This window comes from Acipenser ruthenus, chromosome 22, assembly GCF_902713425.1.
Source record: "Acipenser ruthenus chromosome 22, fAciRut3.2 maternal haplotype, whole genome shotgun sequence".
NCBI classification, from domain to species: Eukaryota; Metazoa; Chordata; class Actinopteri; order Acipenseriformes; family Acipenseridae; genus Acipenser; species Acipenser ruthenus.
In genome coordinates this window covers 24,874,204-24,891,060 of record NC_081210.1, presented here as the reverse complement: position 1 = coordinate 24,891,060, position 16,857 = coordinate 24,874,204, and the positions used below count along the sequence as shown (strand labels likewise).

The following is a 16,857-nucleotide window of genomic DNA, read 5'->3' as shown; positions in this document are numbered from 1 at the left end:
ACGAATTGCTTTATATTTCAGTACACTGTAAAAAGAAAACTATTACTATAGCTATAAAATTAAGCAAGGCCTTGTGGCATGAACTGAATTATCCTTTGTGTGGATAATACATGATTTAGGTTCAACTTATTGAGAGATAATGAATGGCACATACATTTAATAATCTTTAAACAGCTATTTCGATACAAAAAAAGAAATAGTACCATATTTAATAGGTATTGTAGGCTAAGCAAGCGTGTACACCACATTGCTAAACCACATTCACAGTGGAGTGTACTCGACCAGTTTTAAATAAAGCTATCGGAAAAAACAGTCACGTGACGTTCTAGTGCTTTGTTTCCTGTTTTCAGGTAAATGCCTCTTTAAATGAGAGCGATGTAGAAACATGATTGACAAGCACTTACACCAATCAAAGGTAAGGACGATCTAAGCTTTGTCCAATGAAAACCCTTATCCCGCCCATATGCTTGATCGACATACTAAAGAACCAATGGGTTGTATCAGCGAGAGGCTGAGTCGGTGCACTGGAAGGTCAGCCCAGAGTGTGTTGTGTTCCTGTAATGGCGGATCGCGGAGAGGCCGAAGAAATAGTGAGATTTAACGACAACAGGTGAGAGGCTGGCGAACAAATGAACCAGCTATTAAAAAGAAAAAATACCCAACGCGGAAGAAAGAGTTTTGTGTATCTATGTAAAAAAAAAACGTAATGTGTTCTTTGGACTTTATGGTTTCTTTTTAATCTCAGTAACGTGAGCACTGTTCATAGACAGCGTTTTTTATACAGCTGTCGGAGCCGGATGATACAACTAAATACATTCCATGCATTATATTTGTGTTATTATTGTTTACAATTGATATTAGATGTTGTATTTGATACGCAGTTACTTCCAAGAGAGCCACAATGGACGAATGAATGAGTCGCTGTTTACATGCGCAGTCCACACTACAGTGTGCGTTTTCTGTTGGCCACTGAAAACAAAAGTACAGGTTTTTAAAGAGCTGGAGAATGCATGTATACACAGCCGTTAAATCACATTTCAGCTGCTTGTCTAATAATAAACTACCCGTGTATTAAGTAATTTGTGGTAATACGTCATTACAGTGACATGTATTAATGGTAGAGTACCATATCATTATCGGTGAAGCAAGGTTAGTGTTACACTTTTCATTACATGGCCACCTAGGAAGCTTGCTATAGCGGTAACTTTCTTTATAATGTATATCTTAGTTGGTTTTATGTACTCCCAGCACTTTGCACATAGGATGCCTGCTGTGACCTGGGGTACGGTATGTCTATTGTTTTATTTCGATTTCAAAATGAAAGTTATGCCTCAGGATAAACCAACATTTGAATAACCAAACCCCCATACACTCAATAAAAAATGTGAAACATTGTTTGCTGAGGGGTTTAATAAGGCATTTATACTGCTAGGCAGAGACCCCATGTGGTTAGAATTACGTGTTCCATCTCTTTTGAGCTGCTGTGTGGATGGATGTCTTTCCTTCAGTTGTTTATTCTGACGGAAATATTTTGTAGTGTTGATCACCCAAAAGTAAGCTCATGTTCATGAAACATGGCGAAATATAACTTCAATTTGTTGGTGTTTGAAATAATCCTAAAAAAAGTGCCCATACCTATCTTTGGATCTTGCACACTTCTTCTCACTGGCTGATTTGTCCTAATCCTGAACTTCAGCATGGTACTGTGAATTCAAGGTCTGACTTGCCAGCTCAAATAATTTTGCAACTTTCTTACCCCAGGATGGCACAACAGCAAGCATTACGTTTTCGAGGTCCGGCGCCCCCACCCAACCCTGTCATGAGAGGCCCGCCGCCGCTGATGAGGCCCCCTCCCCCACCTTTTGGAATGATGAGGGGTCCTCCCCCACCTCCACGACCACCCTTTGGGCGCCCTCCTTTTGACCCCAGCATGCCCCCCATGCCTCCCCCCGGGGGAATGCCGCCACCCATGGGCCCCCCTCACATGCAGGTAAGGAATGGAGCAAACTGGAACGTGTGTTTGGTCAGGGATCTCTGTCTTACTCCTCTTGTTATACTGTTTAATACAACTGTATCTAATAAAAGCACTAGAGCAACTCTGTATTTTGAAGTTAAGCAGTTGAGGTTGGGGCATGCTTCATTTTCAACTGTGATTGCATTCTGTCTAACCAACATTTTACAACTTTGTAACAATATACATAGCACAATGTTTTCTACTTCATTCTCAAATACATTTACATAAAAAGTATTGCATCAATAATACTTTGTGTGTGAAGTTATATTTGCAGAATCCTCATTTGCCTGGAAGCTGGTGGTTGATATTTACCAAAGATGACTGGCCAGTCATTAGGCATAGGATTGCTTGTCAGTCATGTCATATCAGATGACAGCAAGAATATATAAGCTTTGCTGTAAGATTTTGCATAATACGTTAGAGCATACAGTTTGTCTGCTAGCATTAGGTACCTAATTCTCTGAGGATATTTGCCCTTTTGATATCCTAGAGACCACCCTTTATGCCGCCACCGATGGGGAGCATGCCCCCTCCTCCTGGAATGATGTTTCCTCCGGGGATGCCTCCTGTGCCGACACCTGGGGCACCGACATTGCCCCCCAACGAGGAGATCTGGGTGGAAAACAAAACCCCAGAAGGAAAGGTACGCTCTCTCCAATTATTGTTTTAGTAGCTTATAGTTTGGCTTGGATTTCTTTATTTTATGGTGTGGAGGTATGTTCACTTAATATGTGTAAAGAATGTACTCTACATACCTGTTTCCATTATGTAGTTAGATATCTTTAAAGAAATAAGCCTCATGCTCGGAATCTATTAGTGACCTGATTGTGATGCTCTTCTATTAGGTGTACTATTACAATGCTCGGACCCGTGAGTCTGCTTGGACCAAACCAGATGGGGTGAAGGTAATCCAGCAGTCTGAGCTGAACCCTATCATGGCGACGCAGGCTGCAGCCGTATCCTCTGCCAGCTCCCCTGTGGTCAGCACAGCGGCTACTCCGGTCTCGACGCAGGCAGCTTCTACTGCACACTCGACCAGCCCTTCTTCCACAGCCACACTCACAGCTGCTGCTGCTGCTGCTGCTGCTGCTGCTGCCGTCTCGCAGGCGGTATCCTGTAAGTAATGCTGCTTGGTAAAGTTAGCAAACCCTTAACAATCTGTACAAGCTCTACATTCCATATGTATTTCAGATTTTTCAACTTTTGCCCTTGCATTAAAGTTTGACCCATTGCAGGTTTACCCAGCTTTTACTTTAGTCTAGGGTTGGGACGATTTACGATAACTCAGTAATATCGTATCGAACAGAAGTCACGATAAAACATTGCATTGTAAAAATAATTGGTTATCAGAAATTTACGTTACTGTATTCATTATGACAATTTTTAATTACTGCGGAATTTATGCGATTTGTTTAATTATTTCACAAGTAATTCTAATTATTCCATCTGTTCTAGTAATGTTTAATTAGTACGTCTTGAAATGTATTAGTGCAGCGGGCACTGGAAGGTGCGCTAAATTCCTCCAGTTTCAACTTAATCATCTTTTATTCTGACTTCTACAGTAATGTATACAGAGAAGGCATGATTTATTTTGTGTGTTACCGTTATTTACAGTAGCCTATAGGCTAAAGTAAAACACATGCATTGGGTATTAATTTGATTTTACTATTTGAATGCTGCATACAAATACTCATTCTTAATGTAATGTGTACAAAGAACACATTACAGATTGTATTTTGGCAAAAAGGAAAATACATTTAAAATAAATTGAGCAGTATACATGTACATGTGTGTTTTTTTTTTTTTAAACCAGACACTTAATTATCCCAGGTAACCTGTATTATTATATTTGTATAGCCAGTGGAATCTAAATGCGCAAACACTGCACTAATTGCAATACTTTTTTTTAATTATTTTGTCCAGCAATTATCATTTTAGATGTTTAATACTGTCCCAACCCTACTTTAGTCAGGAATTGCTTTAACTGTCAATAAGACATTTACTAGTTTCTATTAAAAAAAAAAAAAAAAAGTTAACCAGTGACTTCCTCCCCCTTCCCAGCATCCACCAATCAAGACCTGACATCAACAGTTACCTCATCGAGCCCCCCGTCAGTCAGTGCATCAACGGTCACAGCGACAGTGACCCCGGTACAGGCTGTACCACAGCCCATACCACAGAGCCTGCCCGCAGCTGTGCCGCAGCAGTTGCCACACGCTGTACCGCAGCAGTTGCCACACACTGTGCCGCAGCAGTTACCACACGCTGTGCCCCAACCCACCACCACAATCCCTGCCTTCCCTTCGGTCATGGTGCCGCCTTTCCGAGTGCCTTTGCCTGGCATGCCTGGCATGCCCATTCCTTTACCTGGTAGGTTTGTCTGAATATTAATGGTGTCTACTGTTTCACATGTCCATCCGTTCACTTTTTTTCAATGTTCTTTTCTTTCTAAAACCCCCTTGTCCACTTCAGAACCACAGGCACTGATCAGAACACTAGCTCCCAGTTTCTTTCACCAGTTAGCCACATCATCCTTCATTTCATATCTTCAAAATGTGATCATTTAGGATTCTCCTAGTTTACTGTCTCTTACTCCTTTTATGACAGAACACTAGATTGATTAATACATAAGAAAGATGTGGCTGATTTCACTATTTGCAATCTTTATTGTCAGCTTGATATAACTAATAATCTTTCTGTTAATGCTTTTTTTTTAAGTAAAGAATCTCCGTCACTATGGAAACTGTTAATCACAATGTTGTAAGGAAAGGAAATTGAGTTGATTTTAGCCAAATTTTATTAAGGATTTGGTAGGATGATCAATCTGAAGTGACCAGCAGGTGGCAGCAAGCATATGTCAGTTTAGTAACAGTAGAAAGCAGCATGGCAAATGCCTCCTGTGTTCATTTTGTCCGAGATCAAGACAAAAACCTAAAAAGCAGTGGATAGTGCGATCAATAAACAGTATTTTTTGTTTTTCATTTTCTGTGTGTGTTCCAAAATAGCTGGGATGTTGTCATTGTTTAAAATATTATCCTGGCTGATATTAAAAAGCCAAACAAATCAATATTGATATTCACTTTCTCTGCTGTAGTTTTTGATGTTAAACTTTTATGTTCGAATTTGTTTTTTTACCGTAATTATATTTCAAATTGATACAGATGGCAATTCCCTGTGCAACCAAACCCGCGTGTGGTTAGTGGACTAAAATGATTTTCCCTGTGATGCTGTGTGTAACTCTCGCACAGATTGCATGCCTACTTTATTAGTCAGATCAAGAGGTTCCCAAATAGATGTGTTTTTGTTCTTGTTTTTTGGCAGCTGACGTTTTTCTGTGTCCAATATGCTTGCTTATCCGTTCTTGCAGGTGTAGCAATGATGCAGATAGTCAGCTGCCCGTATATAAAGACAATCGCTCCCAACAAGAACGGTAATTCTTTAACAAATATCAAGTCAGTATTCTTTGTTAGTTGGCATGTTAGTGAATGTTGTAAACTCTTATTAGAAACACACCATATCTCAGTTAAAGTATTAAGTCGATCCAGTCTTTGTTGTTTAAATACTTATAACATGCTGCATATCTGACCAAAACCTTTGTTCTCAAAGAGCTGTGGTTATAATGTAAAAAAGGTGTAATTAGCTATTTTATTTATTTCTTATAATAAATATGTACTTTATATTTAGTGTTTGGTATTATTGCAGTTAAACCAGTATTTCTAATGACACATATGTACATTTATTTTAAAGTTTCCATTAATAAATTAGTAGCCTGAAGTTAAAAGCTACAGACTTCTGAACGTCTAGCCAGATGCATCAAGGTAATTAATCAAATAAATCTGTTTAAGAGCAGATAAATGCATCACCCGGGTTGTTTAGAACAGTCGACTTTAGGTTCAATTACAAATACATTTCACCATTTTTTAACATTGCCCTGACAAAAACAATGAATTATTGCATTCCAAACGCACTGCGCTACACATTTATAGTTAATGTAGAGTATAGTGTTTCCTTACATCATTTCTAAACTTCATTTATTACAGCTATTTTGTGAATGTACTGGCTAGCATTTCCGCAGGAGGTGTTAGATCCAATTCTTGCTTTTTTATTTTTTTTTTATTTTTATTTTTTAATTGATATAAGGCAGATCGTTCTTGTCTGTATCATTTATAATGGACTGGCTATTTTCATTTCATTTTACTATTGTCATGTGTTTCAGAGCATTGTGTTTGTCTAAAGTGTCATGCAGTACAGTATTTGGTTTTTTTGTTTATTCTAATAACTATAGCATCATTCATCTGTTAAGTGACGTTTTCATGTTGTGGCATGTTATATTAGCATGGATACTAACGCTTTTATTAACATGTTTCAGCTTTCTTGTATTTTTTTTTCTTTTAATTACAAAAACAAAATGTAATAAAGAACCATACACTGTAATGTTAGATTTGAATAGAAGTAAATATCTAGTTCACATACATAGAGATAAAACTATCCATAATTTATCATTCTTAGCTTGTCGATTTGCTTGCAATACTAACTACATGTCACGTTAGCTGTCATCAAAGCCTGATTCGGACTATCTTTTGTGTTGGAGAAATCTCATGCAGAGGACTCAACTGATACCATTGCATTTGGGATTTTTGGAATGAAAGTATTACAGTAAAATCTTTCTCAAGTGCCATAGCAGTAGTTAATTCTACCCGAATATACTAAACAGCACTAATAGCTAGAAATCAATCTGCTATATCCCAGTTAAATCCGTAACACATGACGTAAAAAAAAAAAAAAAAACCATCATACTATTCATTAATCAGATTAGAAGTTTGGAAAAATCTCAAAACTTTCAACTAAAACGCCATAGGATGTATTTTATTTGTAAATGTAATTTCCCATTCTTGCTAATAGTAGAGAGGGGAGGGAGGGCACTTGAGGATGCTATACATAGTGAACACTACATCTTTTAGGCTATGTAATAGGAACACTTGTGAACATTTTACCCTTCCCAGGTATGCTGTCAGGAATGGGTCCTCCTCTTGTGCCAATGATGCACCCACAGGTTGCAATCGCAGCTTCCCCTGCTGCCCTAGTAGGGGCAATGCCATTCTCAGAGTGGTCCGAGTACAAGACTATGGATGGAAAGACCTACTACTATAACAACAGAACACTGGAGTCCACGTGGGAGAAGCCGTACGAGTTAAAGGAGAAAGGTAGGGTCCAAAATAAATATTTATACCACAGAAGTAGTGCCCAGTCTTGTGACCTATGGCCAATGTAAAACTTCAGTGAATACAAAAATGCACACAAATGTATAACTGCTATATTTTTGCACAGAGATGCTTTTAAAGGAAATGGAAAAACCCAGAGAGGCAAGCAAAGATCATTTTGAAGACGCAGAGCCAATGGAAATGGAAGAGGAGGAGCCTAAAATGGAACCACCAAAGGAGATCAAAGAGGTAAATCACTGTCATTGACGCCGCCATTCGGTTAAGCTGTAAAGGGTTTGTTAAATATGTTTATGAAGATTAGGAACTCTGTACTGGGAGGCTGAGGATACTAATTTCCGTTTTCTACATAGCCATTACCTTGCTGTTAGACAGCGTGTAACCCAGTCTCGCTATAAGGAAGATGAATCTTTAGTTGCCTAGGTTTTTTTTTATAAGGTTGATAGTAGTAGTATACGTACAACTTAATAATGAGGTTTGTTTATATGTATTGGAAAGCCTGTGTGCAACCAAATCTGAACCTAGACATGATTAGTGCAGTATGTTTATGTAATTATGTGGTGTATACATTCAAGTTAATGTATAACTAATGACTTCATAGCTGTCTACAACAAAACTGTTTTTTAAAGTTCCCATTCATCCATTTGGCTTGTTGGATGCTAGTTTTGCTGACCAGGAATAAATGCTGTTCCTGTCCTATAAATTTGAAATGAATAGGTTAAAAGCACAAATGAAGACACAAGGGATCTGTCTACCTCTTTCTTTTATTGTGTGATATGCTTTTCTGTCAATCTTAATGCATAATTCAGTCAGATCAGAATGGCAATTTAAGGGGGTTCACCTAGTTAATAACAGTATTTATCTATTGCTGTCCTACTTAAAATGTAAATCCTTTATGAATGCCTTTCGGTAACTTCAAACACTTACACCTTGATGTAATGCAGTAAAAAAAAAAAGAAAATACTGCAAGTTTAGTTTAAAATATGCAGATAGACGTGACAGATCCGTCTTTTTAGGAGCTGAAGGAGGAGGAAATGACTGAAGAGGAAAAAGCTGCACAAAAAGCGAAGCCTGTGGCTACATCCCCTATCCCAGGAACTCCATGGTATGATTATTATGTTTTATTGAATCGCAGGCTTTTCATCCTTTTAGTCTAATCACAAAAGGTTGCTTAAGCTTATTTCCCTTATAATAACCACCCTGTCTTAAATCAACCCTAAAAAAACTGTTCAATTCATCTTGCCTTCAGTTAAAGGTGTGTTTGTTTGCAGGTGTGTGGTGTGGACGGGTGATGACAGGGTGTTCTTCTATAACCCAACGACTCGTCTCTCCATGTGGGATCGCCCAGAAGAACTGATTGGAAGAGCTGATGTCGACAAAACCATCCAGGAGCCTCCTCACAAGAAGGCCACGGAGGATGGGAAGAAAATGGGTGAGAATATATTGCTTTCTTCACTTATCAGACGAGTCATTGCCAAGTTGAAAGAACTGAATTGAGACGAAGCTAGTCCATCTGTGGAGAGACTTGTTGGATACCCGTTTCACCTGTACTTCTGGGCTGTTTCAAAAGGCTGCTGTTGACGTTTTAGAAGTGATATGCATTCGGATAGGCAGCAGGGACCTGTACTGTGGCTGACATCACCTTAAACTCAATTTTTATCTTTTTTGAATGCTATTCAGTTACCCCCTTATTTTCTGTTTGGTGCTGATCGAATGCTTAAGATTGTTTTACTTGAATTCGCTTCAGGCAAAGAAGAACTGGAAACATCAACAACAGAAGATGCGATTGATGATGAACCTATCAAGGCAAAGAAAAGAAAGTAAGTTAATAGAAGAGCCTTCCTTAAGTACTTTGGGACTCATTTTGGTTAATTATTCTACAAGGCATTTTAACTTGATTTAAAGAAAATCAATTTATTTAATGTAGAACACTGTGATGCTTTCTAATTACGTGCCTTCTGTGATTCAGCGTCCACGGGATTTTAAGGTAAAACCTCAGAATGCAACATTAAACCATGCAGCTGTGTGGAGGTTAAACCGTTCTTGGTTGCAGTAAACCTATCACTGAAACACTCATTCATAAGATACAGAGAAGTACTACAGTTTAGTGTTTTATATATTATAACACACATTTATAATTTGTCCGATTTTTTTGATTTTTTTTTTATTAAAACAGCTTTTGTTTTCTTTTTACTGTCATTCAGAGATTATGTTTAAGGACTTGTGCTGTTCAACACACATGTTTTGATATAGATCTAAATAAAGGCAAACCATTGAACACATGGTAACCTTAAAGTAAGCAGGATTGATTTTAATAAATGAAGATGGTACTTCAGTAAGATACTGAACATTCAAGTCTCTACAGCTTATTACAAGTCATCACGTGCAAAGGGAGTAGTGTGGAGACTGTTAAAGCTAGCCCTGAAGTATGTGTGTTAACGCAGGAAGGACGACGTGAAAGATGTGGACTCTGAGAAAGAGGCAGCCATGGAGGCAGAGATCAGGGCTGCCCGGGAGAGGGCCATCGTCCCTCTGGAAGCCCGTATGAAACAGTTCAAGGACATGCTGCTGGAGAGAGGGGTAAAATACTTCAATCCAACCGCAATTGTGTAACCAGCTCTGTAATGTTATAGAAACATAAAACTAAATGGAAGCCATTTAAGGTACAATCTTCAGTTACAATTTATAACCTTTGGTATTTTGTAATCTTGTCAGAATTTCTTTTTTTTTTGTGAAAGTTGCAATTTTAAATCTCAATTCAAGGTTTGAAAGTATTATAAATGCTGTCCAGTTAATATTCTGCTTTATCTAATCTGATCCCAAGTAGCAATTGAGGTGTGTCTTCCACACAGACAGATTATGTGAAACAAGCTGAAAACCATACTTGCTTCTCCATTAGTCAGTTTGTAAAAATGAAGAAAACATATTTTACTACTGAAGCTTTTGTAGGATATGTCACGTTAAATTACCAAGATTAGTATTTGAAATAAGCATTTACCTTGTTCAGTGTTTTGGTAGATGTAAACATTGTATAAGCTGTTTTTTGTAAGGTGTTAGTCAAATACTTGAGAGAGAGAATTAGACTGGTTTAAAATAATAAATAAATCAAAATGAAAAACATTTACAAGAATTGAAAATGGATAATACTCAGGAATTTACAATAGATATTTAACAGTATGGTAATTAGTTCTAGAAGTTAAAGTTTAACTATAATGCAACCTGTTTTAATGAAATAACTTTTTTTTTTTCTTTTTTTGTGTCCACTAACCACACAAGTTGTGGTTTTGCGGTGTTAAACACAATTCTTATTGGCAAAGCTGTCTTTGCAGTCTGCTATGGAGTACTTTGATTTAATGTTGGTGTTGTTGATTTGATGTGGTCGATGCACACTGAAACTCTTTATATCTAAAAGGTTATTATTTTTCTAAACAGATAAAAGGAAAAGGTTTTTAAAATATCAAAAGCCCACACTTCAAGGCTTAACCTCTTGTAGACTCTTTATTTTGTATTTTTTTTAAATGGCGCTCTGTGGTGGGTATTTTAATAGGTTATTAGGGAGAAATCGCTTAGTTATATAGCAACAGTCCATAGCAATTAGTGAGAGAAATGCACCAATCCACCTCCCACTGCTTGTCATTTATTAGAGAGGGAAACTTCAGTTGGGGAAATAGACATGACTCTAGTATCCCGCAGACTACAAGTAAAAGGAGGTTACCTGCTGCAAAAAGTGGTTGCTTGTAATTGATTTGGAAAATTAATCCTTGTGGGTTTTTTTTTTTTTTGTTACCCTTTAGGTTTCTGCCTTTTCAACATGGGAAAAAGAGCTTCATAAGATTGTGTTTGATCCTCGATACCTACTACTTAATCCGAAGGAACGCAAACTGGTAAGTCTAATAAATAACTTTTGTTTTATTCTACTGCTGTAAATTTCAATAGAAGAACTGAAATATTAAAATTCACTCTTCAGGTTTTCGACCAATATGTGAAGACCAGGGCAGAAGAGGAGAGGAAGGAAAAAAAGAATAAAACAATGCAAGCCAAGGAGGATTTCAGAAAAATGATGGAAGAGGCGAAATTAAATACAAGGTGGGGAGTAGCTTTTTGTTGTCGATTTGGTAGAGGCTTGGCTGGCTTTGAATTCGATGCAGTGGTAGTTTCTTTGGAACGTCTGCTTGTACTGAGACACTTTGTTTGTTTTTCCACAGAACCACCTTCAGTGAGTTTGCATCCAAACATGCTAAAGACTTGCGTTTCAAATTAATCGAGAAGATGAAGGACAGAGAGGCCATGTATACAGAGTTTATGACTGCATTCCGCAAGAAGGAGAAGGAGGACTCCAAGAACCGGGGTGAAAAGGTTAGGAGTTTAGTCTCAGTGGGCTTCGAGAGAATGTGTTGAAGCATGACTGGAACGGGACAAGGTCAAGGCTGGGTCTCCAAATCATTCAGAACAGGCCTGAGTTATAGTTCATGTTTCTTATAAAACCTGCTGTATTGCATTTTACAGTACACGTAGCTGTCAAGATTTCTTTCTTCTAAATTAGATATTTTATATTTTTATTCTAGCCCATGTACAACCTTTTGAAAAAGTATATATTTTTCTTATCTCACTCTACAGCTAACCAAATATCGCAGCATTCAAAATGTTTGCAAATAGCTTTTTATTCTTTGTACAGATCTCTTTTGTTAATCTTTTTTATTTTATTTTAAAGTGACAAGAGAATGGCTAACACAAATAGCTTTTTGTTATAAACCCAACTCTGAACCGTCACTAAAGGTACTTGCCTTTATATTAAATGACAAAAAGTACCTTTTATCACTGTAAAGGCTAGATTTAAGCCTGTGTTTTTTATCTTTAAATAAACAGTTGTGATGTTTTAAAATGAGTACTCGTCGGAAGGAAAGGTCGTATATTAAAGATTAATGAGTTTTAAATGTCGCCTGATGGAGATGGGAAATGATGTGGTAAGGGCTCCCTCCTGGAGAGAGGGCTGGCAGGGTAGCTCATCCAGACTTCATTACCAGAGACAAGCCTGAAATCCTTCCACATGTCCCTGTGCAGCAAGAATGGTGAAAAACTCACTCAGAAGCATAATCATTCATGGCATTTATAGAATTATTTTAGAATACTCATTTCAAAAGGTTTGAAACTCATTTGATTGGAAAAGTAGTTGAACTGACTTAAAGCATACACAAGTGTAGTATTAATGTGTGCGCCATGCTTTCGTTTATTTATAATGTAATATAATAGCCTTGTGTAAATGCATTGTCGAAGTGCTAAAGCTTTATCACATTCTTGAAGTATTATGTTTACCAAGGATGCATTATTTTATAAATACAATGCAGACAAAGTTATTAATTGTTTACATTTAAATATTACCTGAATCGAAGAATGAATGTGTTCCACTCATTAGAGACTTTAGTTGTATGTAAATGTGTTATTGCTAAACTGTTTCCCTCCTTTCCTTAAGTACTGTGTACCTCTACCCCACGTTTCCAACACCTTTGTTGGAAATCCTAACTTTCATCTCTAACAAAGTCATTGTGTGTACTATATCATTTTTAGAAAAGATTTTGTTTGTGGCATTAATTCCATTTGTAAAGAATGTGGCTTGTATGTTTTATTTTTGTCCATCTAATGTTATGTTTTACCATTTTGTAACCATTTCATGTATTCTGTTTTATAACAAGTGGATAGACTTTACAGCATTGTGCTGTGCTGCCTGTCAATCTGTTCAAACTATCAGCTGTCAATCACTGACACGCAAAGTGTTATGGGATTCCCTAATGAGGAACAGAATTGGTATCTCTCTCTGTGTGGTGACTTTAGCCTCCCACAGGTCCGGTATAATTTTATTTTTTTATTTTTTATTCCTTGTGAAGTGATTTGAGTTGTGCCCAAAAAATATTTAAATTTATGTATCTTGAAAATTATGATAACATAGTTGGTTAACTGGCAATCGCTGTCTCAGACGTTGCATTTAAAAAAAAAAAAAAAAAGGTACAAATGCGATGTGAAGCTCTAAGTCATTTGTCATTATTGAAAGGCTTTGTGAAAGATGATTTAGGGAAAGTGGTTCATTCTTTCAGAATGTCAGGGGGTGGTGCTGAGCCACACAAGCAAGCTTTTACTTTGCTGCCAATCCTTGGTACAGCCTGTCTAAATTGCACAATTAAACTTAATTTAAACACTTCATTTAAACACTTTAAATGGTACTTTCACTGGATTTTAGTCTGGGTTCTCAAGTAAAGTTTCTAGAAAACAATTGTATGTGCCTTAGAAAGCTTTAAAGATGAGGAGTAATTGTACTGGCTGCATGTTAATTTCCTTTACTTTAATTCTGATATTTACATATTGTATGAGTATAGATTAGGTAAGGAAGCTTTTGGCATAATTTATACATTGGATACAGTTTATATTCGTAGAATTAACAGCTGCAAGAAGCTGTTTTCATTGCCAGATCTATCTTAACAATGCTAATCTAATTGTGGGTGCATTTTTGCTTTAAAAACTTAAGGCTACATAGTCTGGTAGGCCTTAACATATGTGTGTCTGTTTATTTAAAACAGCAAGTAGTGAATTCCTATCTGAATTATACAGTACAAGAGTAGATCTGATTGTTGAAGTAGATTATAAATACCCTTTTTAAAGCACTTCTACAGCAAGGCAAGTTTTAGTGCCTTTTGCTTTTCCAGCAAACCTCTTGCAGTGTGTTATTTGTTACTAACAGGTCCTTTGTGTTTTGTTTTTTTTTTCCTTGTCCTGTATCAACCTCTAGGTAAAACATGACTTCTACGAGTTGCTGTCTGACCACCATATTGATGGTCAGTCCCGCTGGAGCAAAGTGAAAGATAAAATAGAAAGTGATCATCGATACAAAGCTGTGGAGGGCTCCTCAACAAGGGAGGAACTGTTCAAACAGTATATAGACAAACAGGCAAAGGTTTGTATTTGCATAGGAAGTCTTAAAGTGGCTAGTCTCTCCACTAAAAATCAACTAATATATTTTTTAATTAGAAACTTTAACACAGACTACAAGTAGAATCAGTCTGAGAAAGATGGTTAGGATTAACTTTGTAAATTGACATGATTTTTAAAGATTTTTAATTCTACAAGCTAGGCTATATACTGTGCTTTTAAAATTCCTTATGATTACTGAAAGAGATTTTTTTTTTTTTACCATATCCCTAATTGAAACTGCTTTTTTTTCCCCCCTTTCTTTCCTCTAGAATTTTGATTCGGACAAGGAGAAAGAGCTTGAAAGGCAGGCCCGTATAGAGGCGAGCCTCCGCGAGCGTGAGAGAGAAGTGCAGAAAGCACGCTCTGAGCAAACCAAGGAAATCGACAGGGAAAGGGAGCAGCACAAGCGGGAGGAGGCGATGCAGCATTTTAAAGCTCTCCTATCTGACATGGTGAATGCAGTTATTTTTAACATGCAACAGGGACCTGTCAAACGGTCCGGTATTATTGGGATGGCAGTATTGGAATACAGTAATTATAGATAGTAGAATGTGTTTTATTAAATGCAATGTATATATACATTTGGCAGCCTGGTTGTAAATTGGTCCATTAGCTCTATGACGGAGCTTCTGTAGCTCAATATTGTTTTGCTTTAAAGTATTTCCATCATTATCTGGCTGCGGGAGTGGAAATGGTCAATAACAGCTTTGAGGTGACTCTTGTCCCCCGAGTGTTAAGATTTTAACCTTGTCAATAAGTATTTGTTTTGCCTAGTTGGTGCAAAAACCTGTTCATTCGCATACTTCAGGCACTTTTTCTCTTTTTTTTTCAGTAAAGGGTGAATTTTCAAGCGCTTTCTTAAATATCTGCAGTTAACATGATGGCGGGTATTAGGAGAAGTCTTTTCCCACGATTTATAACTCCTGAATTAATTTTTCTGCAGGTCCGTTCCTCGGATGTTTCGTGGTCAGATACGAGAAGGACACTCCGCAAAGATCATCGCTGGGAATCTGCGTCTCTCTTGGAGCGAGAAGAGAAGGAGAAACTTTTTAATGACCACATCGAGGCACTTACCAAGAAGAAGAAAGAGCATTTTAGGCAGCTCCTAGATGAGACGTCTTCTGTAAGCATGCCATTCCCTTAACTTCCAATGCAATGCTGATCTGAGACACCAGAGGCTGTTATGTTTGATATATAATTGAACATGCTTTATGTAAAAGGACTTGCTGACAAGTGAACAGTTTTGATGTCAAAAAAATGTATGCAGTTTGCTGGAAAAAGGTGAAAGGTTGATTCGTCATGTATCATTTTAATATATATTTTTTAATTTTTAGATTACTCTAACCACAACGTGGAAAGAAGTTAAAAAGATTATTAAGGAAGATCCTCGTTGTATCAAGTTTTCATCCAGCGACCGGGTAAGTGTCTGCAGAATACACCAACGTGTTAGAAATGTATATACACTGTAAGCAGTAATCAGTATGATTTAAGCTTTGAATATTTGTTTGTTTTTGCTGTTTTTATTAGAAAAAGCAGAGGGAGTTTGAAGAGTACATCCGAGATAAATACATAACTGCAAAAGCAGACTTCAGAACTTTGCTCAAAGAAACAAAGTTTATTACATACAGGTTTGTTTTATTTTTTTTTTGTCTTGCTGAAATCTGTTTGCTAAAATGTGTAATAGTATTTACAGGGTTAAATAAACTTGTATTGTCTGTATTTAGACATCTGAATAAAATAAAGTACATAATGCAAATGCACCACTTTGTACTATTTAATGTTGTTATAAAGAAACTTGTTTATCAACAATTCTTTTTTTTTTTGTATGTGCTCACAGATCCCGAAAATTGATACACGAGTCTGACCAGCACCTGAAAGATGTAGAAAAGATTCTTCAGAACGACAAGCGTTACCTGGTACTAGACTGCGTCCCTGAAGAGAGAGGGAAACTCATCATGGCTTACATTGAGGACCTGGATCGCAGAGGTCCCCCACCTCCTCCCACTGCTTCAGAGCCCACGCGGCGGTCTACGAAATAATCCATCGCCTTCGCAAAGGCTTACTACAGTACATCTACCCGGAAACCAATGCATGAGCCATCTAGCAGACGTCTAAATGTACAGTATTACCTGTATGTTGTGTTATAACATGCAATATCCCTGTATTTAAGAAAAGTCGTCATCGCCACCAATAGAGAGAGCCTTTCTGGATTAAATGGAGCTTTTAAGGTTATTTTAAAAATGGATCTAGTAAGTGCAAACACTGTTACATCTGTGGTTAAAATGAAGGTTCTGCAATCTGTTTGTAACATTTTTAGATAATGAATAAATATTCGGTGGTTATTCATGTGACTGGGATGGCTGTGCAAGTGACCAGCATTTTTAAAAGGGCGTCATTGTAGAATACAGGCTACAGTTTGATGAATGTTTAGATGTTTCTACAGTTCAATTTAATTTGGATATGTTGCTATGTTTCTGTACATGCTGAGTTTACTGGAATAAAGGCAACCCCTCTTTTTTTTTTTTTTTCTCTCGTGTGGCAAGATTGTTTGTATATTTTTAACACAAGCCTTTGCTTTTAAAGGAAAGAGATTGATGGTTTACTTCAGTGAGAAATGATAATCTTGAGAATAGCATTCACAGCAGTAGACGCAGCTGATAAATG

At 37.2% G+C, this 16,857-nt stretch overlaps 1 protein-coding gene across 2 annotated transcripts; it reads left to right on the top strand.

The window, feature by feature from the left end:
• Positions 1–504: 504 nt before the first annotated feature.
• Positions 505–16,720, top strand: LOC117431655 (transcription elongation regulator 1-like). 2 transcript variants are annotated; one of them, XM_058996216.1, is made up of 21 exons: positions 505–610; positions 1,762–1,990; positions 2,505–2,657; positions 2,860–3,130; positions 4,076–4,384; positions 5,382–5,444; positions 7,018–7,218; positions 7,343–7,464; positions 8,250–8,338; positions 8,505–8,665; positions 8,981–9,053; positions 9,678–9,813; positions 11,028–11,117; positions 11,201–11,319; positions 11,439–11,589; positions 14,012–14,176; positions 14,463–14,645; positions 15,137–15,316; positions 15,528–15,611; positions 15,721–15,821; positions 16,031–16,720. In XM_058996216.1, the coding sequence occupies exons 1-21, from the start codon at positions 561–563 to the stop codon at positions 16,230–16,232; spliced, it is 3,132 nt and encodes a 1,043-aa protein (XP_058852199.1). In that variant the 5' UTR covers positions 505–560; the 3' UTR covers positions 16,233–16,720. The 2 variants fall into 2 exon arrangements, with proteins under 2 accessions (XP_058852199.1, XP_058852200.1); XM_058996217.1 differs by lacking the exon at positions 5,382–5,444.
• The last annotated feature ends 137 nt before the right edge of the window (positions 16,721–16,857 follow it).

Coding starts and splice junctions, on each gene's coding strand:
- LOC117431655 (XM_058996216.1), top strand. CDS start 561: ATGGCGGATCGCGGAGAGGCCGAAGAAATAGTGAGATTTAACGACAAC. Junction 8,666..8,980: donor GGAGGATGGGAAGAAAATGG/GTGAGAATATAT, acceptor AATTCGCTTCAG/GCAAAGAAGAACTGGAAACA. Junction 9,054..9,677: donor ATCAAGGCAAAGAAAAGAAA/GTAAGTTAATAG, acceptor GTGTTAACGCAG/GAAGGACGACGTGAAAGATG.